This window comes from Myotis lucifugus, unplaced genomic scaffold, assembly GCF_000147115.1.
Source record: "Myotis lucifugus unplaced genomic scaffold, Myoluc2.0 scaffold_2, whole genome shotgun sequence".
Classification (NCBI taxonomy): Eukaryota; Metazoa; Chordata; class Mammalia; order Chiroptera; family Vespertilionidae; genus Myotis; species Myotis lucifugus.
In genome coordinates, this window is record NW_005871050.1 from 3,965,987 (window position 1) to 3,989,114 (window position 23,128).

A 23,128-nucleotide genomic window follows, 5' to 3' on the forward strand; every position below is an offset into this window, starting at 1 on the left:
CACCCTCTCCAATCCAGGACCCTTCAGGGGATGTCCAACTGCCAGTTTAGGCCCGATCCTACCAGATCGGGCCTAAACCAGCAGTCAGACATCCCTCTAGCAATCCAGGACCACTGGCTCCTAACCACTCGCCTGCTTGCTTGCCTGATCGCCCCTAACCACCTCTGCCTGCTGGCCTGATGCCCCTAACTGCTCCCCTGCCACCCTGATCACCCCTAACCGCCTCTGCCTGCCAGCCTGATCGCCCCCTAACTGCTCCCCTGCCAGCCTGATCACCCCTAACCCCCTCTGCCTTGGCCCCTACCACTGTGGCTTTGTCAGGAAGGACGTCTGAAAGATGTCTAGTCTAATTAGCATACTACCCTTTTATTAGTATAAATAATATATGCTCTTGTGATTTTTAAAAATATCTACTGTATCTGTGCATCTCTTACCAACTTCATGTTCAGTAACTACATGATGTGGTCTGTATTTAGCCATGGGTGGAGTATTACACCCAGGAAATCAGCAAATGCTATGAATCATTACCTTTTTTGGAAAAGTCGTTTGTTAAACATTTTCTAGCACACCACTGTTTGGGCTTCTTATGGCATGGTTATGAGAGGAAGAATCACAAATGATAGCATACGAAAAGAAAGGAAGCAGAAAATTCCAGTCCTTTTGAAAGTTAGTCTCATTATTGGCACAGTGTCACTACTGCCAAATTCTACTAGGCTAACCAGTCACAAGCCAGCCCTAATTTAACTCCCAAGTGACAAGGACAGAATGAATCCACAGTGGGCATTTTAGAGACAACATACCACATCAAGGCATTATAAATACATTTTCTCATTTAATTACCACAATAACCCTATATGGTGGGTACTTTATTATCACTCCCTTTCTACAGATTAATAAATTAAGACATAGGAGTTCTAACCAGATTTTATCCCAGGCCTGTTTGATTCCAATGCTAGTGTTCTTCAATATCACTTTCTACTACAGCATCTGTGCTTTTGTCCCTTTTCTCCATGGTGTTGGGGGTTGAAACAGCAGTGCTTTGCAGTTCTGCCTGACATAGCTGGGAAATACATTGTTCTATCTCAATCACACACTATCCTGCACTGACAGTGGGATGGACACAGACAGGAAACAGTTTTATGAGAATTTCCAGCCAACTTCATTAGATTGTGGTGTATCTTCAGTATTATAGAGATAACAAAAACTGAGCATAACAAAGAACCCACAGACCTTTGACATAAGGGTACTTTTTCTAACTATGTGTTATTAAGGAGTTATGAGAAATGAATATTTAAGTATGAAACTGATGAGTTTTCTCCAACCAAGATATCTAATGTGTGTCAGCCAGATTGAAAACTAAACAAAAATTGTTTTGACTTGAATATATATTTTTCTTTCCTTTATATTGTACCTATTTTTCATTAAGCTCCTAACTTACAATGAGAAAAGAAAGATTCCTCTAAAGCTAATAAAATTAATAGGTTATCTTTCAGTTATAGGTATACATTATTAGTATAGTCACCATCCAAATGTCTTCTTCCTCTGCAGATTAAAAAAAAATAACAACTTCTGACAGTTAATTTTCTAAAAATCCCAATCCAATGCAATGCTTTTGTTGTTGTGGTTGTTGACTTTTTCATCCACAGAGAAAATTCTATTAGTATGTCTAAGAAAAATGTGTCACTTAGGAAGAAGGTCAGTGTGAAGCACGGACATCTCTCTCTCTCTTGCTGCCTATTCCAAGTTGCAACACTCTCTATTCCCCTCCATGATTTCAGATCTAGAAAACATCATATCTGTGCTTGTTTTTCTGATTCTTTTAGACATTCCTTGGCAAGGATTCCAAATTTACAACTTCTGCAAGGTAGACCAGTCTGACAATTTCACTGCCTCAAGACAATTCCCTGGCTATTGTGCAATACTTGGAATGCCTGTGCCCCAATTTCCAACGTTTTAATGTAGTATGAGCCCACTTTATACAGTAGAGTTATGCCTGGCAAGGTGTGTATAGACTGAAACTATATGAGGAAAATCTTTATGCATACTTAAAAGAACATGGATAAGGGTAGGCAGGACTTTAAGAATGGTGGTGTGAGGAGGGGCCTGTGGAAAAGTTCACCAAGAGAGACATATATTACACTGGTCAAAATGATCAAAGACAATCATTCAAAGTCTCTTGAGAATGATGGGAGATATTACAACAAATTGAGATGCATGCATTCAACAAAATCTGCAGAATCTTGATAAGTACAGTGGGAGGCCATGGAATTTGAGCTAGAACTACACCATTTCCCACAGCTCTGCTTTGTGGATGTATTGTTCCATTGGGCTAGGCAGCCAAGTAACAGTCACCATCTCTCCCAGGTCCCTGGAGTATAAGAGCTATTCTAAATGGGTCTGACAGCCCGTGAACATTGGCAGTTCCCATCTTTCTGATCAGGACTAGGTGATCTATACTGGGTAGTGGCAGCAGCTGGGTGCCAGCAATAAGTAACCCTTATTCCCAAATACACACACAGCTCCTGCTGCGTAGGTAAGAGCCTGCTGAAGCATCTGATGAAGGGCATACACACCATCTCCACTTACCCATCCACCCACACATACACACACCCCTAAGCTCTTGCCCTATAGGATACATATTTTGCCCATAGGTAGGTAGAAGGAAGTCTCAAAGACTGGCAACACTCCACCTCTGCCAAGGGGACAAACTTTAGTTGGATCAGACCATGGAGCAATTTATGCCCAGGATTTTATCAAAAACAACAGAGCATGGAACAGACTGATGAATCTCAGAGGGAAGGTGTATGAGGTGTGGTGGAAGAGATTAACCAAAGAACTTATATGCATATATGCATAACCCATGGACACAGACAATAGCGTGGTGAAAGCCTGGGAGTGGGGGGTGGGTGCAGGTTGGGGGAAAAACGGGGAACATTTGTAATACTTTCAACAATAAAGATACATTTAAAAAAACAGAGCAATCAACTAGCAATTAGGACACTAACAGATGGATGTGATGTCAATAGAGACAGACCAGCCAGAAGCTTAAGGAGGAGAAAGACAAAGAAACACTCAGAGAAAACTCAGGTAGAACCACAGTCATCCCTGGTGGTCAGAGAAAATGTGTACTTGTTGAAGGCTGCATCTTCTCAGGAGTAGCATCAGAGGGTGTACACTTCAGGGGAATTAGATTTCACTAAACTAGTCTAGCCCAGTGGTCGGCAAACCGCAGCTCGCGAGCCACATGCGGCTCTTTGGCCCCTTGAGTGTGGCTCTTCCACAAAATACCATGTGCAGGCGCACACGTACAGGGAACGTTGTGGAGTGAAAGATGTAGTGTCGAGGATTGAGAAAGGTATGTTGAGATGGTTTGGATATATAGAGAGGATGGACAAAAGGAGATAGACGAAACAAGTATACAAGATGAGTGTGGATAGGAGAGTTGGAAGGGGTTGACCTCAGCGAATGTACCTCAATCAGATTGAGGACGTTTTTAGCAAAGGCCAGCTTAGGAGTACCTTAATTAAGTTAATAACAATGTACCTACCTATATAGTTTAAGTTTAAAAAATTTGGCTCTCAAAAGAAATTTCAATCGTTGTACTGTTGATATTTGGCTCTGTTGACTAATGAGTTTGCCGACCACTGGTCTAGCCAAATTTACAGAAATTAAAATACAATTCTAAAATTCATATATAGCCACAAAATACCCTGAATAGCCAAATCAATCTTGAGAAAATAGAACAAAGTCATCATACTCCTTGGTATCAAAATATATTACAAGCTACAATAGTCAAAATAGTCTGACACTGGTATAAACACAGACATATAGAACAATGAAACAGAATATATAAGACGGGAAACCATAAAAATATTAGAGGAATCCACAGGCAGCAAAATCTCAGACATATGCTGAAGCAGTTTCTTCACGAATACTGCTCCTAGGGCAATGGAAACTAAAAAGAAAATAAACAAATGGGACTATATCAAAATAAAAAGCTTTTGCACAGCAAAAGAAACCATCAACAAAACAATAAGAAAGCCCACTGCATGGGAGAACATATTTGCCAATGTTATCACTGGTAAGGGTTTAATCACTAACATTTACAGGGAACTCATACAACTTAACAAAAGGAAGATTAACAACCCAATCAAAAAATGGGCAATGGACCTAAATAGGTATTTTTTTAAAAGAAGACTGAAGGAAGGCCAAGAGACATGTGAAAACATGCTCAAAGTCACTAATCATCCGAGAGATGCAAATCAAAACAACAATGAGGTACCATCTCACACCTGCCAGAATGGCTATCATCAACAAATCAACAAATGACAAGTGCTAGGGAGGATGCAGAGAAAAAGGAACCCTTGTGCACCGCTGGTGGGAATGCAGACTGGTACAGCCACTGTGGAGAACGGTATGGAGTTTCCTCAAAAAACTAAAAATGAAACTCCCATTTGACCCAGTGATCCCACTTCTAGGAATATATCCCAAGAAACTAGAAATACCAATCAGAAAGGATATATGCACCCCTATGTTCATAGCAGCACAATTCACCATAACTAAGATTTGGAAACAGCCTAAGTGCCCATCAGCAGATGAGTGGATGTCAAACTACAGCGGGAAGGCCGGGGAGGGTTGGGGGGCTTTGGGGGGGGGGTAAGAGATCAACCGAAGGACTTGTATGCATGCATATAAGCATAACCAATGGACACAAGACACTGGGGGGTAGGGGAGGCCGGGGGAATGTCAAGGAGGGGGAAAAAGGATACCTTTGTAATACTCTTTGTAATACTTTAAGCAATTAAAAAAATAATAAATAAAAAATAAAATAAAAAAACAGTGGTACTTCTACACAATGGAATACTATGCTGCGGTAAAAAAGGAGTTCTTACCATTTGCAATAGCATGGATGGAACTGGAGAGCATTATGCTAAGTGAAATAAGCCAGTCAGAGAAAGATAAATATCACATGACCTCACTCATTTATGGAATATAATGAACAACATAAACTGATGAACAAAAACAGATCCAGAGACAGAGAATCATCGATCAGAACGTCAAACCTCAGAGTAGGGGAGTGTGGGGGTAAGGGGGAGACATCAACCAAAGGACTTGTATGCATGCATATTAGCCTAACCAATGGACACAGACAACAGGGGGTTGAGGGCATGAGTGGGGGGTAATGGGGGGATAAGGACACATATGTAATACCTTAATCAATAAAGAAATTAAAGTAAAAAAAGACTACAGTAAAAAAGAAAAGAAAGAAACAGAATAGAGAGCTTAGAAATAAATCCACGCATATACCATCAATTGATCTTCCACAGGGGTGCCAAAAATACACTATGGGAAAAAGATAGTCTCTTCAACAAATGGTGTTGAGAAAACTGGATATCCTCAGGCAAAACAATGATATTGACCCTTATATTACACCATACACAAAAATCAATTCAAAATGGATTTAAGACTCAAATGTAAGATCTGAAACTCTAAACCTTCTTGAAGAAAACATAAGTCAAAAGCTCATGACATTGATATTTATTATATGTGATGAAAAGCACAGCAGCAACAACAAAAATAAACAAGTGGGATAATATAAAAAGAAGCTTCTGACAGCAAAAGAAACAATCAACAGAGTGGAAAGTCAACATACACAATGGGATACAATATTTGCAAACCATACATATATCTGATAACAAGTTAATCTCCAAACTATACAAAAACTAAAACTCAATAGCAAAAACAAATAACTGATCAAAATGGGCTAAGGACTTGGACAGACATTTCTCAGAAGAAGACATTTAAAAGGCCAACAGATATATGAAAAGGTGCTCAACATCAGTAATCATCAAGGAGATGCAAATCAAAACCACAATGAGATATCACTTCATAACTTCCAGGATGGCTATTGTTTCTATCAAGGAATAAGTGTTAGCCAGGGTGTGGAGGAAAGGGAACCCTTATACACTGTTGGTGGGAATGTAAATTGGTACAGCCATTATGAAAAACAGTATGGAATTTCCTAAAATATTAAAAATAGACTACCATATGATCCAGCAATCCCACTTGTGGGTATATATCTAAAGTAAATGAAATCAAATCACTATATTAAAGAGATATCTGTGCCTGACAAGTGTGGCCCAGTTGGTTGGAGTCTCAGGTTCAATTCCTGGTCAGTGCACATACCCAGGTTGTGGGTTTGATCCCCAGTCAGGAACATACAGGAGGCAACTGATCAATGTTTCTCTCTCACATTGATGTTTCTCTCACTCTCTCCCTCTCCTTTTCTTTCTTTCTAAAATCAATAAAAACATATCCTCGGGTGAGAATTAAAATAAGTATATAAATATTCACAATAGTCATGATATGAAAACAACCTAAGTGTACATCAAGAAATAAATGGATAGCCCTTCCCAATGTGGCTCAGTTGGTTGAGCATCCTCCAATACACTCAAAGGTCACGAGTTCGATTCCTGGGGAGGCAACATGCCCAGGTTGTGAGTTCAGTTCCTAGTTGGGGTGTATATGGGAGGCAACCAATTTTTAACTCTCACATCGATGTTTCTCTCTCTCTAAAAAAAAAAACAATAAAAACATATTTTTAAAAATAAAAAGAAAGAAAGAAAGAAATGTGATGTATATACAATAGAACATTATTCAGCCGCAAAACAGAAAATCTTGCCATTTGCAACAACATGAATGGATCTTGAGACTATTATGCTAAGTGTAATAAGCCAGACACAGAAAGACAGACACTGCATAATCTCACTTTATGTGAAATCTAAAAAATAGTTGCACTAACAGAAGCACAGGGTAGAATGGTGGTTGTCAGGGGTTGAGGGAAGAAGAAATGGGGAGTTCCTAATCAACAGGCATAAAATTTCAGTTAAACAAGATGAATAAATTCTAAAGATCTGTTATACAACATTGTACCTATTATAGCCAATAGTCATGTATTATACACTTAAAATTTAACAAAAGGGTAGATCTCATGTTATGTGTTGTTACTACAAAAAATGAAATAAAATTAAGCAAGAAACAAAGTTGATTAGAAGTTTCCAGGGGTTGAAAGGAAAGGGAAATAAAGAGTGACTGCTAATGTGTATGGAAGTTTCTTTTTGGAGTGATTCAAATGTTTTGGAATTAGTAGCCATGATTGCACAATCTAGAGAATATACTAAAAACCACGGAATTGTACACATTAAATAGGTGAATTTTATTATATTTGAGTGACTCCATAAAATTTTTTAAAGTACATCGATATATCAATTTCTGCTTATCAAATCACCAAAGATACAAAAGTCTGATACCATGCTGTGTTGATGAAAGGATTCTGAAACAGGCACTTTCAGGCCTTGCAAGTGGGAGTATAAATTGATGCAACTATTACAGAGAGCATTTTGACACCATCAAAAGTATGATTGACCCAGCAATTCTACTTTTAGGAATTTATGCTTCAATAATACCCAATTTATACAAAATGACATATAAATGATATCCATTACAGCAGCTTTTAAAAAACAAAATGTTATTAACAACTTAAATGCCCATCCAATTGGAAACATGTTAAAGAAATATATGCAGTATAATACATTGCCGTGGAAAAAAGAATGAGAAAGCTCTTCATATACTAATATGATAATTTCTTCAATATATTGTTAAGGGAAAAAAGCAAGGTTCAGAGCAGCATGTATGCATGCTCCACTTTTTGTACAAAAGGGAGGGATAATATACATGTATGTATCATGTATGTGTACATATACATACACATATATAAATTTCCTTATAGATTCATAAGATATCTCTGTGGATATTAACTGAACGGCTCTGGAAAGGAGATATTTCACTGTATTTTTGTGTGTTTTTTCAATAGTAAACTATGTGAAGTATTATCTATTCAAACGTTTTTTAAATAAAATAAAATTAAAATTAATAATTAGCCAAATTTTTAAAATAAAATAAAAATTATAAAACAAAAAGCACTGATAGTCTTAACTTGTCGTGCTCCACTCCTACCTGAACCAACATGGACTACCTAATTTCTGAGACTAGATTTTTGTAAGGTAGATTTTCCTATGTGAGGTTTCCCTGTTCTCTTTCTGATCTCAGGTCAAGTAGACTAACTGAGGTTCCATTATTTCTTCTCTGTATACGGAACAGTCTTACCATCACTGATAGTAATATTAGCAAGATCCACAATCTTATCAGGAAGGTCTCGCAGCAATTGGCATTGTTTAAACTTTGGTTTTTCCCACTGAGATTTGCCAGTATCCATACTGATTGAGCTGAAAAAGAGAGGAGGGAGGAACAAGAAATTATCTCATTGGAAGATGAGGCCAGAATAGTCTTAAAGCAAAAGGTGAAGGATTGGGGTTTATCTTTGGCATACCTCCCCTCTTTGCCCACTCTCAGCCTCCTGGATGAGACAGCAAAGGAGGAAGCCCAGTGTTTGTAAAGTGAAGAAAATTTTGCTCTTAGAAAGGAAATATAAGCAGGCAAGAAAGCCTGCAATGGGGCATGGCAATGTCCAGTGAACCAAGAGTCAAGGCAGAGATTTTGCCCTTCTAGACAGGTCTCCTTACCCTCATTTTCCCTTCTTAACCCCATTTCTGTTAGAATGTGGTCTCTATCTTAGCATATTAATTTACTCAAGGCAACTAGTATAGCATCCTCTGTATCTCATTGACCCTCATGGTATACCCTCCACTATGCTTCATCCAATTCAAGCCAGTTCAATTCAAGTTAACTAACACATTTATTGAGCACCTACTGTGTTCTAGGACTGGTAGCAGGTAGTGAAGACAAACAGGGCAGGGTCTCCTCCCTCAAGGAGCTTGTAACTTGGTGGTTTGAGACTGTAAATGTAACTACATTTAATAGGCAAGATGGGATAAGAACAGCAATATAAACAAAATTGAATGTATCAAACCACCAAGCAAGGAAAACTTACTTGTAACTTTTGAGCTAAACTGGTGCTGAAAGGACAGAGTTGGAAAAAGCCCCACCACCAGCAGCAGTAACAGAGCAAATGGCATAAGCAAAAAAAAAAAAAAAAAAAAGACACGAGGAAACACCTATTGAGTTCACAATGGCAAATGACCCTTTTTGGCTGGAATGCATTAAAGTAGGGAGCCTGCGGGTTTGGACTTAATTCTTGAGGCAATGTGAAACCAGAGTAAGAAGGTGGCATGATGGCAACCATACTTTAGGAAAAATCACACTGACAGCAGTATGGAGTATAGCTGGTGGGTAATGGACAATTAGAAAATAAGGAAACTGCTCTAATAGTGGGCAAGATATATTAAGGTCCTGCACCAGGGTAGTGGCTGTGTGGTTGTCAAGGAAAGGCTAGATGTGAGTTCTGAATTTGAACTTTTAAAAAAGCTGCATGATTTGCTGACTGATTAGATGTAGGGAGTAAGAGATAGAGTACAATTCAAGATGTTGCCCTCCAAAGGAGAGCTTTTAAAGCTTCTGTCAAAACTGGCTGCTCCTTTGCTGTGTCCACTTAATGCATAAACCATTAACAGCAGAGAGTAATAGAAGAGGGGCCGATGATTTTAAGAAGGAAAATGATAAGGTCTACAATAGAAGAGTGACTTAGTAAATTATGATGGCCCATCAACAAGTTAGTTTCTGAGGCAGTTTTTCAAAATGGTCATTAAGAGGATGGCTGTCAAACACACACAGACACACACACACACACACACACACACACAAAACCTACATATTTTGAAAAAAATGAAAGATGACTGTAAAACATGGCAAATATTGATAAGCCATTGAGTGAAAGCATAAATTCCATTATTATTTTTTGTTGTTGTTAATACTCACCCAAGAATATTTTTTCCATTGATTTTTTAGAGAGATTAGAAGGGATGGAGGAAAGGGGTGGACAGAGAGAGAGAGAGAGAGAGAGAGAGAGAGAGAGATTGGTTGCTTCCTGCACAGGCCCCAACTGGGGCCAGTGATTGAACCTGCAACCCAAATACATGCCCTTAACCGGAATTGAACCCAACACCCTTTGGTGCATGGGCTGATGCTCTAACCACTGAGAACACCGACCAGAGCAAAAATTCCATTATTGATATGAGGATTGATTATCACTACATAAAACTTAAATAAATGCAGCAAAAGCCAAATGAAAAAATATACTTACCTAAAAACAGCTGTGTTCAGGTGATGGGATTATGAGTGACATTTATTTAAGTTTTTATGTCATGATAATCAGTCCTCATATCAATAATGGCATTTTTGCTCTGGTCGGTGTTCTCAGTGGTGCAGGGGTGGGCAAACTTTTTGACTCGAGGGCCACAATGGGTTCTTAAACTGGACCGGAGGGCCGGAACAAAAGCATGGATGGAGTGTTTGTGTGAACTAATATAAATTCAAAGTAAACATCATTACATAAAAGGGTACGGTCTTTTTTTTTTTTTTAGTTTTATTCATTTCAAATGGGCCAGATCCGGCCCGCGGCCGGAGTTTGCACGGTGGGTCCGTCAATGGGTGTTTGGTTCATTTCCGTTTAAGGGCATGTATCTGGTTTGCAGGTTCTCTTTTGTCTTCTTGAATTTTTTTTTGGAATGTTATTATGTAGCCTTATTTTCTTAAAAAGGGCCCCAAAAGGAAGGAAGGGAAAGGGAAGGAAAGGAAGAAAGAAAGAAAGAAAGAAAGAAAAGAAAGAAAGAAAGAAATGAAAGAAGGAAGGAAGGAAGGAAGGAAGGAAGGAAGGAAGGAAGGAAGGAAGGAAGGAAGGAAGGAAGGAAAGAAAGAAAGAAAGAAAGAAAGAAAGAAAGAAAGAAAGAAAGAAAGAAAGGAAGGAAGGAAGGAAGGAAGGAAGGAAGGAAGGAAGGAAGGAAGGAAGGAAGGAAGGAAGGAAGGAGGAAGGAAGGAAGGAAGGAAGGAAAGAAAGAAAGAAAGAAAGAAAGAAAGAAGGAAAGAAAGAAAGAAGGAAAGAAAGAAAGAAAGACACCTTAACCGGTTTGGCTCAGTGGATAGAGCATCGGCCTTCGGACTCAAGGGTCCCAGGTTTGATTCCGGTCAAGGGCATGTACCTTGGTTGTGGGCACATCCCCAGTGGGGAGTGTGCAGGAGGCAGCTGGTCGATGTTTCTCTCTCATCGATGTTTCTAACTCTCTATCCCTCTCCCTTCCGCTCTGTAAAAAATCAATAAAATATATTTTTAAAAAAAAGAAAGAAAGAAAGACTGGCAGTAAAGGGGGAGAGAAGGAGCTCAGGCAAATGACATAGAAACATGCCCCTAATTAGCAGATCTTTGTGTATTTGAACTAGCATTTAGAACTTGGCCAATACATACCAGATTCTAGTAGCGTTTCCAGCCTTATTTTTTATGCATCTAGTTTGGGCTGTATCAGTAGGGTTGGTTAAGAGCCACTTATATGTCCCTTTGTATTTAGAGGTTGTCTCTTCGGCTTTGCACTTTCCTGGCTCTACAGAGAAAATGTATGCACATTTTAAAGGGCAAAAGGCACTTAAAAGTATCACGAACATCCATTATGACCCATCATTATTATCTTGTGCACAAACATCAGCAAATAAAAAGGAAACTTTTCTTTTAGCCAGGCCATTTAAAGCAGGATTCACTGAAAATAGCATTAAATGGGTTCTTTACTTAAAATATAAGCCTCCCAATACACTCTCACATTTAGTCCTTTTCATTAAAACTACCAGTTGACAGAGCAGGTTTTTAGTTTTTGTTTTTAAAAATGACACATGTGCCTTGAAAAAAATTTAAGCCACACAGAGAGGCGTAGAGTAAAAATCAAAAGTCCCCACCTGCCAATTGCCCTCCTTTTCAGGTACCCACTGTTAATAGTGTGAGGTGCAATGATAGGCTGGCTTATATTTCTGGACAGCTCCTTGCTTCTTAATGGACTCTAGCGTAGATTTGGTTTAAGTAAACTCAATATATCCATCATCATCAATACAGATGGGAGCCTGTTCTGATGTTGGTGCTGATGGCAAAGTTTTGCTGCCAAGGGTTGTCACCTTAAGGGAGATATGACTTGGACTATGTTTATGTAATAAGTTCCCAGTTTTTACTGACCACTCATTGGGTGTATAACCCTGATTCCAAAAATCTTTCCCTCAGGTGTTGACAGAGTGGCCCAGCCAGCTTTGCCCAGCCATCCCCATCTCCTCTCTGAGTGAGAATAAAAGGCCTTACCCTCATTCTCCGGACACATTCATTAGCATCATTTGCATGGTGGCTCTGTTTGTGGCTTCAATACTGCTCTGCCTTTCATCTCACTCTCATTCTCAATAGAAGCATGCCCTCCACCACCCAGTTAGTTTGTTGCCAAGGATTGTGTGTTCTAATGCCTATGTGTGTTATTAGGGTTAGCTCAATATTTTTACCCCAGTCTATTAGGGAAAACGAAGAAAGCTGCCATCGGATGGCATGGCCTGATAGTCTTTCTCTTTTACCATTAAAGCCTTGCTAATCTAAAAAGAAAATGACCATGAGAGAAATTCTGGACTGTTCCCAGATCACTTTCCAAGATGAATAGGCTGGCTAAATCAATCAATAAAGCAAGTATCTATTAGGCAGCTATTGTGTGTAATGAAGCTCTCCAGGTCTCTGGGTATTTATGCAAGAGAGACAATCATTCCACATCATTGATGAACTGGCTACTGCTGAAATCCAGAGCTGACCAAAAGTCTCTGTTATCCCCCCTGGCTCGATAGATAGATAGATAGATAGATAGATAGATAGATAGATAGATGATAGATAGATAGATAGATAGATAGATAGATAGATAGATGATAGATAGATAGATAGATAGATAGATAGATAGATAGATAGATAGAAAGGTTGTCACTTCTCTCCCTTCTGAATTCAGGATGTCTTACTATGCATGCATTATGAGCTTTATAAGAAGGACAGTGACTTCATATGGAATATCCCCACTCAAATTACCTAGTTTTTTCACTGCAACATGTTCAGACTTTACTAATAACGTCAATTGATCTTGTGTGAAGTTTCCATGCATGAGGTTGCCATGTATTTTACTTTTAATCCTGCTAATCAATTCAGTGGGTGCTAAAGAAGAGTTGGCCTTTATGATGACCTGACAGACACAGCTAAAAAGCAGAACAAACAAAAAAGATATTATAGTTATGTCAACAGTGTGCAACTTGGCCTGTGGTGATGCAATTCTGCATAAATAACTTAGTGGTAGTTTATAAATATCAAATATTTTACACTATTAAGTGGGAAATCTTAAGAAATTATGGAAGACAGCATATTTAAATTGTCTGATAAATTTTCTCATATCCAAAACAAAAAACTCAAAATGCATTTTCAAAAGAATAGTCAAGAACATTTGCATTATGTTGAAATTGGTTAGCCATACTATTTTTCTAGAAGTTTGTGATAATAGAAGAGATGAAGTATTCAGGATTTATTACTTTAGAGAAAACCTTTTATCTTTCTGGTTTCCAATTTATCCATCATTACTGCAATAAAGCAAATAGGCACATGCTCAATTAGTCTATAAAGATGTGTTCTACAAAAAACCGATTTCTATCATAGAATAATATTAATGATAATGATAGTAACTAACATTTATAAATTTATCTTTTTTAATGTTTTTATTGATATTAAAGAGAGAGGAAGGGAGAGAGATAGTAAAATAGAAACATTGATTGGCTGCCTCCTACATGCCCCCTACAGAGCCCACAACAAGAGCATGTGCCCTGACAGGGAACTGGTGACCTCTTGGTTCATGGTTGACGCTCAACCACTGAGCCACACTGGCCTGGTACATTTATGGAATTCTTGCTTCACATGTTTTGATTCATGTTATCCTCACAACAACCTTATGTGGTAGTGCTATTATTATCCCCATTCTACAGATGAGGAAACTAAACTTTAAGTAAGGTCACAAAGACCTAGTATTTCATTTCTAAATATTCTTTCTACTAAAAGACATATTATGAAAGAATAGGGCTGTCCTTGATCTCAACCTCTGTAGTGAGGTCCTCAAAAATTCTAAATTCCTCTACTGCTCCATTACAGAACACATTTCAGATTCACAAACTTACCTGTACCCTTTCTCCATTTCCAGGTGTAAATAGTCTTTTTGAAGAACACATTTCCTATGTTTCCTACCAGCTGTTGAAATTTAGATGTGCCTGTGTTTACTCAAAAGTTTTATGTCCAATATAAGACATGTCACTCCCTTCACTGATCCATATTTGGTGAAGACCCTGTTCATCTTACCCATTTCATTTGGGGTCTCTCTCTTCTCAACTATCATCTTTCCAGCCTGAAGAGAACTCTTTTAAACTTCTCCTCTTGCTGCAATAGACTGTCTATTCTTAGCATCCTGAATATTTCAATGACTTTTCCAGGAGTCTTCTTTGGCTATATGTACTTCTTGAGTTGCATCAAGCAGCCCAACAGTAGCTGGAGAAGCTGGACCATGAGTTTGAACAGGACCAAGGATGTTTTCCATCTTGCTTTTTCAATTTTCCTGCTCAGTATTTTGTGGAATTTTTTCATGACAACAAATACTTTATTCCTCCATCCCCAAATTATGACCACTTTGGACTCCATTTTCTCTTCATTACAAAGAGGCAGCAGCAAGCAGGCTGATAGGCTGTGCCATGACCAACTGAAACAACTTATTTTATGAAGGCAAGTGCCCAATGACAGTCTCTATAAAATAACCACCAGGTACTTTGATCTCCTTCTGACAACTCTGACCAACAGATTGCACATACAGAATTAAATGGAAGGGAAATCATAACTAAATGTACCAGCTATGAATAAACTCAGCTCCTACCTGTATAACGCATGGGAAATTGTAGCCATCTCTTGCCCTTCTCTCTGTTCCAAATAAAGCAAAAGAAAAGTACATACTCGCTGAAATCTTTAAACAAACATCACAACTAAGTACAGGGCTTATTGTAAACTACAGCAATCATAATTATACTTTATATTTATGTAACTCATTGCCATCTTCAAATCACCCTCTAAAACATCAATGCATTTATAGTCCTCAAACTAACTCTGTACGGTGGGCATTCCAGGGATTGTCAGCACATTTTCTACATGAGGAAGCTAAGTCTTAGAGAAGTTAAATTATTTGCCCAGTATCACACAGCTGAGAAGTCAAAGAACTAGGAATAGATTCTAAACCTAACATAGTGATAACAATAGTAAACACTACCAAGCATTTACTGTGCTTTATGTCATGTGCTAAGCACTTTACATAAATTATCCCATTCCATCTTTCCAATAGCCTTGTGAGGGATTATAATATTGTTATCCTCATTGCACAGATTAGGAAAGTGAGGCATAGAGAGATTAATTATGTTGCCCAAGGTCTCACAATCAGGAAGTGGAAGAGCAGGGATTCTAACCCAGGGAACTCATTATTAGCAATAGGCTTTTACACCTATTTTTTGAGAGGAAGTTTAGTCATGTCATGTTATCTATCATGTATTAAATTAAAAATTCTGAATCAGCTATTTATAGAAAGTATTTTAAATGATGGCAGATAACTTGGAATGCACTGATTGCATTTTGTATAGTTAAAATATTTATCCCGTTTAAATACTTTAAAATCTGTGTTTACTAATCCTTTCAGAGTCTAACATTGTAAAGCTTTGAGGCACTGGAATAAGTACTGAGAATTGGGTCAAGGATGATGGGAGATAGTTTTGTTACACTCTGACTTCAAATCTATACAAATAGAGGATGAATGTATTTCTGAATGCCAGCCTTGCAAACAACTGTGTCACTCCTGGAAGAACCAGACTTTTTACAAGAAGTCCACAATCAAGAAATTCCATTTACCATTTACAATCCCAAAGTCATTCCATAGTCCCATAGCCCACAAAATGGGCCTTGAAAGAACTGCCACATACATAGTTCAAAAAGCAGAGGATGGTTTCCTTACTGGGTTCTTGTGCAATTCCAAAGAAGGTAATGTATTTTGACCCTCAAGGATTACAATTGAGACTTGCCTAATCTTATATAATAAAAGCTTAATATGCAAATTGACCAAACAGCCGAACAGTGGAATGACCATCCAGATGATAATCCAGATGACCATCTGGACCACACTATGACACCCACTGGCACCAAGCCAGTCAAGGCAGGTGCGATGCAATTGGTTGAGGGCCCAGCCATTGCCCCATCATTGCCACTCAGAGGGAGGCCCAGGTCACCAACCAGTGGGCTGTCGTGGGTGTGCGGGGCCTCCTCTGCAAAGGAAGCCCAGGTCAGTGCTGGTGGCTGGAGGGAAGTTTGGGTCCCATAGGGAAGCTGGTGCCTGAAGCTGGGGGAAGAAAGGCCCACTCCTGCATAAATTTTGTTTATTGGGCCTCTAGTAATATATACTTAGGTAGAAGAGCTATTTACTTACATCTAATCAGGTATAAAATAGGTTACAAGTACATTGTTTTGAAAAATTACTTACAAAATTTTGGTCCATGGTTTTTTCTTCCTTAGAAGTGTCTCTGTATCAAAAGCATCAAAAATTATAGAAAAATGAAATAGAGTACCAAATACATAAGAGCACAGTTTCAGGAGAAAGACAACTCTGAGGCAAAACAGTAGAATCTCCCAGCTTGGAATTAAAATAATTCTAGGGCTACAAGAAGATACTTCAAAAGAGTTTGGTCATTATTTGTATACCAAAATGGTAGTAAGCCTTTAACTCAGCAAACCCACTTTCAAGAATCTACTCTATAATAGTACCAGCAAGGAACCATGCAAATATATGTACAAGAGTGGACATAACTGAAATGTCCATTACTAAGTAATTGGGTAAATACACCATGGTACACTCATGCAAAAGAATCCTATGCAGGCATAAAAATGAATAAGCTAAATCTCTATGTATTGGCCTCAAAGGATGTACATGATGCATTCTAAAGCATGAAAAGAATGTTGGAAAACAGTATGTAGAGTAGGATCCCATTCTCTTAGTAAATGCAAGGCAACAAATCTAGAGGAGTATGTAAGAAAATTGTTAACCAGAGTTCTTGGAATGGGTGTGTTTCTGGAGATTTTTGCTATCCAAGTTACATATTTCTGTTAAGCTCTAAGATTTTACAATGGTCACATATTACTTTTGTAATAAGTAAACATAATTGACACAATTCTTTAAAAAGAATGTTGTATATTCCACAATTTTCTTTTAATAACCTACCATGGATTTACTTTTATTACCTTATATAAACCTTCTTGAGCCTATTTATATTTGAACATGGAGTAGAAACCAAAATCCCAGTGTGTGGGAGATAGGCAGGCATGTGTATTGTTTTAAAAATAAGCTTACATGGGGGATAGGGGGTAACGTGGGGATAAGGACACTTATGTAATAATTTAATCAATAATAAAAATAAAAATAAATAAAAAAATAAAAATCAGCTTACAGTGGTATACCAGAGCCATGCCTATTTTTCAAAAGGATTCTCTGAATGTTCCTTTAACAGAGGACCAATATATGTGCAATGCAAGAGCAGAGGAAGTATTTATCAGATGACCAATTGCTTTGGTCATCTTCTTGATACTACTCAGTGCCTTCCAATATTACTGCAATCAGCTCTCCAACCTTGTGCCCCAGGCAAGTCTTGAACTAGTCAGCATTCCTCACTCTAAATATTTCAAGTTCCCTTTGTAATTTTTAATTCCTGGAAGTACATTGTCCAAAAATAAAAGGCCTTATAAATCTTTATGCATTGGTCATTCGGAGTCTTTCATCTTTTAAGGCATTTTCCCCCTAAGTCACAGAATCATAGTATTTTAAAGCTAAAGGGGGCATTAGAGGTAGCTGAGTCCAATTCCACTGTTTCCCCTACTTATTTTATTCTATTTTGTTTTCCCACTGAATTTATACCATATAGTATTTTTTAAAATATATTTTTATTGATTTCAGAGAGGAAGGGGAGAGAGACAGAGAGAGAGAGAGAGAGAGAGAGAGAGAAACATCAGTGATGAGAATCATTGACTGCCTCCTGCACGCCTCCTATTGGGGATTGATCCCCAAACCCAGGCATATGCCCTTGACTGGAATCAAACCCGGGACTCTTCAGTCCTCAGGCCAACACTCTATCCACTGAGCCAAACTGGCTAGGGCTATACTCTATAGTATTAATACAAATTTCTTTCTCAGTCCAAAAAGAACCTACACTCAGAAGGGAAGATTCAACTCAAAATGCAGCAGTCCCTACAACTCAGACAAAAACAAAGGAAATCTTCTCTGGATAATAACAGATCCAGAGTGCCCTCAAACAACCCTTCAACCCACAGCAGATGACATTCACATACCTGCTTTTAATTTGAATAGCCAGATTAGCAAGAGCAAATTCACTGTCCTGAAATATAGAATTCAACTGTAAAAGACAAAACATATCAGTTTTAGTATTTCTACTCCTCTGTCTTAACTGAGCAAAGTTACCTGAGATGATGTGATCATTAAGCTCCATTCACTATTTCAGCTGGTTCAACATTTCCATCTGCTCCACTTGGTTTTTACCTACTGTTATGAACTTAATTGTATCCCAAAAATTTCATATGTTGAAGCCCTAACCTCCTAATGTCACTATATTTGGAGATTGAGCCTTTAAGGGGGTAATTAAGGCTAAATGAGGTCATAAGGATAGAGCCCTAATCCCATAGGACTGATGTCACTATAAGAAGAGGAAGAGACACCAGACATATCTCTCTCTCTCTCTCTCTCTCTCTCTCTCTCTCTCTCTCTCTCTCCCCACACACACACACACAAAGAAAAAGTCCTATGAAGGCACAAAATGAAGATAGCCATCTACAAGCCAAGGAGAGAGACCATACCAGAAACCAACCCTGTTGGCACTTTGATCTTGGATTTCCAGTCTGTAGAACAGTGAGAAAATAAATGTCTGTTGTTCAAGCCACCCGGTTTATCATATTGTTATGGCAACCCTAGTAGATGAATATAACGAATCATGTCAAGCACTTATAATTATGTCATATATGGTACACTTGAAAATAAATGCCTGATGAGGAGAGAGGGGAAACAGACATGACCATTTACTGTTGGTGGGGATGCAGGTTTGTATCACCTATCTGGGAGGTAATTTAGCAATAGCTATTAAAATGTATAATATTCATCAATTGATTCAACAATTCCAGTTCTAGGAATTTATCCTATAGAAATACTCAAGTGCTTCCCCAAAATTTATTGCAAGGGCATTATTGTTAGCATTATTTCCAAATAGAGAAAAAATAGAAACACATGAATGTCCACCAATGGATGCCTGAATTAAAAACTACTTTACAATTATCCAGTGAAATTCTATGCATCTGTTAAAGTGTATGAGGTAGATCTATGTTTATAATCATGAGTATGCTCAAAGATAGATGGTTAAGTGAAAAAGGAAGTTAGCATAATTAGTATGATTTCAGTTATTTTTACAAAAGAATATACATGCATCAATGTTATTGTATGTATAGAAAAAGTCTGAAAAAATATCCCTCGAACTATTAATAGTACTTAATACAAAGAGCAATATTAGAGAGCATGTATACTTTCTGAGTTTCACATTTCAAATTCTGGATTTCTTCAGAGAGTATGTAGTACTCCTATGATCAGAAACAATGTAAGGATAAGTAAAACATTTATTGTGTAAGAGAGAGAGAAATTAAAATGCAGAAAACAAGAATATTTAAATTAAATAGCATAGACTTTGTTATCACTACTCTCCTTCTTTCCCCAAATAGGAAAATTTGAAGAGGCACAGAATTTGTGTCAGTGGAAAAAAAGTGTACACTTCTAAATAAATTAAAATATTAACATCCCATAAATGCTTCCAGCATTGGCACTATGAAAGAAAAAACACATATATCTTCATGGTGTTGATTACAGAGTGGATAGATTTTCAGCAAACAGTCAAAACCAATTAGCTGTGAAATGTATTATGTGTAGAAAAAGTAAAACTTAGTTTTAATATACTCAATCTTTGTCATATATATACACACATATATATACATACACATGTATATACACATATATTCACATATTTTATATGTACTATAAATATTCAAAAGATTATTTTACCCAATTTTCTGCTAATTCATTTACAATACTGGTAATAGGGATCGCTGGCTCTTCATCAAAGACAGAGAAGCTCATTCCAATATTATAAAAGGAAACTGTAATTAAAAATAAGGAGATTAATTTTATGTATTGAATTCAAGAAATTTAACTTCTGTTAATTTGATGAAAATTGTTCTTTATTTTAAAGAAACTAAACAGTGAAATATCATTCTTAAACTTTGCTTAATTTAATTTCAAGGTCAAGAACAAGCACTTTTGGCTTCATATTCACAAGTAAAACAGGAACAAACAAAACAGAAACAGACTCATAGATACAGAGAACAGACTGATGGTTGCCAGAGGGAAGAGGAATTGGGGAACTGGGTGAAAAAAGTTAAGGGATTGAGAAGTACAGGGTGGTAGTTACAAAATACCCATGGGGATATTAAGTATAGCATAGGGAATATAGTCAATAACATTAGAATAATTATGTGGGTACTGGAAATATAGGGAGAATAGTTTTTGAAGTATGTGACTGTCTAACCACTATGCTATATACCCAAAACTAATATAAAACAATATTGACTGTAAATTGTAATTGAAAAAATAGTAATTTAAAAAATAAAAACAGGACATACCATCACATTTTTGCTTTAATTATTTAGGCAGTTCCCTACACAGTTAATAGACATGCTACAAATCTCCCAAATCCTCAATTTTCATTGATCAACAGATTCCAAGTTCATTTAATAGCCAAGCTAAACGTAATTTCACAAGATCATTTGGCCTGAGGAAATATTTATTTTTTCCTGTGTATTTCTTTCTGCTACAGGGTTTTCTCTCTGTAATTCCCTCCTATTGTCTGCCCTATTAAATTTCAATTTTGGAATGTTAAAAGTTGAAGGAACATCCAAAATTTGAGCAATATGGAAGCCAAACACTCCTTGGCCACTGGTAAGTATTGTAAGTCAGCTGGAGGTGAAGCTTAGAGAAAGCTGAGACTTGTATCAGAGGAATGTCTTCTGGTGATTTCTGGTATGTAGTCAATATGTCAGACCTAAGACTATAAAATACTCTTATTTGGAAGGGGGTGAGGTTCCTGATCCATGTTCACATTGGCAGAGTCAGAGCATCAGGAACAAAATGGGTGGAAAGGAGGCTTAGAAATGTCATACTTAGTAAAAAGATACATTTGCATTATCCTATACCAGAGGCCCAGTGCACAAAATTTGTGCACTCGGAGGGGTCCCTTAGCCCGGCCTACACCCTAAGCTGGTAGTTGGACATCCTTAGCACTGCTGCAGAGGCAGGAGAGGCTCCCGCCACTGCCGCTGTACTCGCCAGCCAGGAGCCCGGCTTTTGGCTGAGCGGCGCTTCCCCTGTGGGAGCACACTGACCACCAGGGGGCAGCTCCTGTGTTGAGCGTCTGTCCCCTGGTGGTCAGTGTGCGTCATAGCAACCTGCCAAGGCAGGTGCCAGTGGGGTACCCCAACAATCACCCCGCTGGTCACCAGTTGGCAATGGTGGTGAGGGGGCAGGCAGGGCTAGTGAGCAGGCAGCGCCAGGCCCACCAAGGCGGGTACCAGCAGGGGACCCCCGATCGCCACACCAGTCACCCCGCAGATTGGCCCTGATCACCAACGAGGCCTAGAGACTCTACCCATGCATGAATTTTGTGCACTGGCCTCTAGTACTTAATAAAGCAAAGATTTAAAAAATGGCTAGAGAGTTCTATCTTTGGATAAAGTCCCCACTGTACCCACTGACTGAAAGAGATAGACACCTGTACCCTTCTTTATCCTTTTCTGCCTTCAGAAAACTGGCCACCTTGGAGAACATTGTGCATGCATTCTACTAGTAATACAATGCAGACATTGTGGAACATACCTGTGTACTAAATGGCAATAGGAGAAGTCAATGTTTCTGTAGATAGAAAGGAAGGTGTAGAGTCCAGCCTGGTTGTCTCAAAAGAGGAAGAAAGTAGTGAAAACACAGTTGCTGTAAGAAGGATACATTACTCCAGTAGATGTGAGAGAAAATGAGGCTTCAGTAGTTGTGGATGTAGTAGTGCTTATATTTGGAAGGGAGTCCAGTGTGGGCTGCACCTCTACTGCAGAGGAAGTTATAATTGAGGAGTATTAGATACGGTTGCCAGAGGAGAACCTGAAGGGAGACTAGATAAGACCCATGTCAGCATGGGTGAAGTAGTATTTTTTGAAATTATAGATCCTGAAGTAGCACAAGAAGGATTTGATGGGAGTGTGGTCACAGGAGTCACAGATATGTTAGTCTTACCAAATGTCTGCTTAATATCAACCAAAGTGGTAGGAATAGTTCTTGAAGATATTGATAATGAAGGGCTCTCAGACATCCCCAAGGTAGGAAGAATTCCTGATGTAGAAATTGATGATATTGCCATAACATTTCCAGATACAAGACCAGTCTTAGAGGCCATGAATGTTGATAAAGACCCAGGAACGAGGTATGGAGTCTCTGTTTCCATCTTCTTGGGTGTAAGCACATGAGTAGTGGTAAAAATTGGAAATTGAGAATCTTTAGCTATGGGTATGTTCCAGGAAGTCATAAGCAGAGGCTGGGTGTTACTAGATGTGGTTCTTGTTCCCAGAACTGGAAATTCAACCTTGTGGGATGTAGGAGGAAGATAAGTCTTTGGAGTAGAGAATTCAGCTTTAGTACTATGAGGTGAAAAAAGAAATGTTTTAAAAGAGAGCAGAGTTGCACTGGATGGAGTCCATGGATGGTATGAAACAGGGATATTTACAGATGTGGCACCTTTTGTTAGTTCAGTGCTTGAAGTATTTTCAGACAAGGAAGTCATTTTTTTTTGTTTTTGAAGAAAAGAAAGTGGTGGCTTTTATACTTTGTGTGGGTCTAGGAGTGCTCTTAAAGCTAGTCAAATATTGGGAAACCTGAATATTCAAGGGAGTGGGAGACTATCTGAAGGGATAGATGAAATCACACTTTTAGGAGCAGCAGTTCTAGAATAAGTTATTTGTGAAAATTGGTACTCTACACTGCTTACAGTAGATAGGGAGGGTGTTAGTAATTCCAGT

General features: G+C 38.3%; 1 protein-coding gene across 1 annotated transcript in view; it reads right to left on the reverse strand.

Annotated features, from left to right (window-relative positions):
- ADGRG4 (adhesion G protein-coupled receptor G4) overlaps positions 1-23,128 on the reverse strand; it is a 114,031-nt gene that overhangs the window by 62,590 nt on the left and 28,313 nt on the right. Inside the window, 12 exon segments of the mRNA XM_023757139.1 lie at positions 8,167-8,285; positions 11,318-11,450; positions 12,941-13,104; positions 14,811-14,890; positions 16,452-16,491; positions 18,308-18,372; positions 20,076-20,170; positions 21,942-22,059; positions 22,061-22,185; positions 22,188-22,899; positions 22,901-23,004; positions 23,007-23,082. Of these exon segments, the coding sequence (XP_023612907.1) occupies positions 8,167-8,285; positions 11,318-11,450; positions 12,941-13,104; positions 14,811-14,890; positions 16,452-16,491; positions 18,308-18,372; positions 20,076-20,170; positions 21,942-22,059; positions 22,061-22,185; positions 22,188-22,899; positions 22,901-23,004; positions 23,007-23,082 (1,831 nt within the window).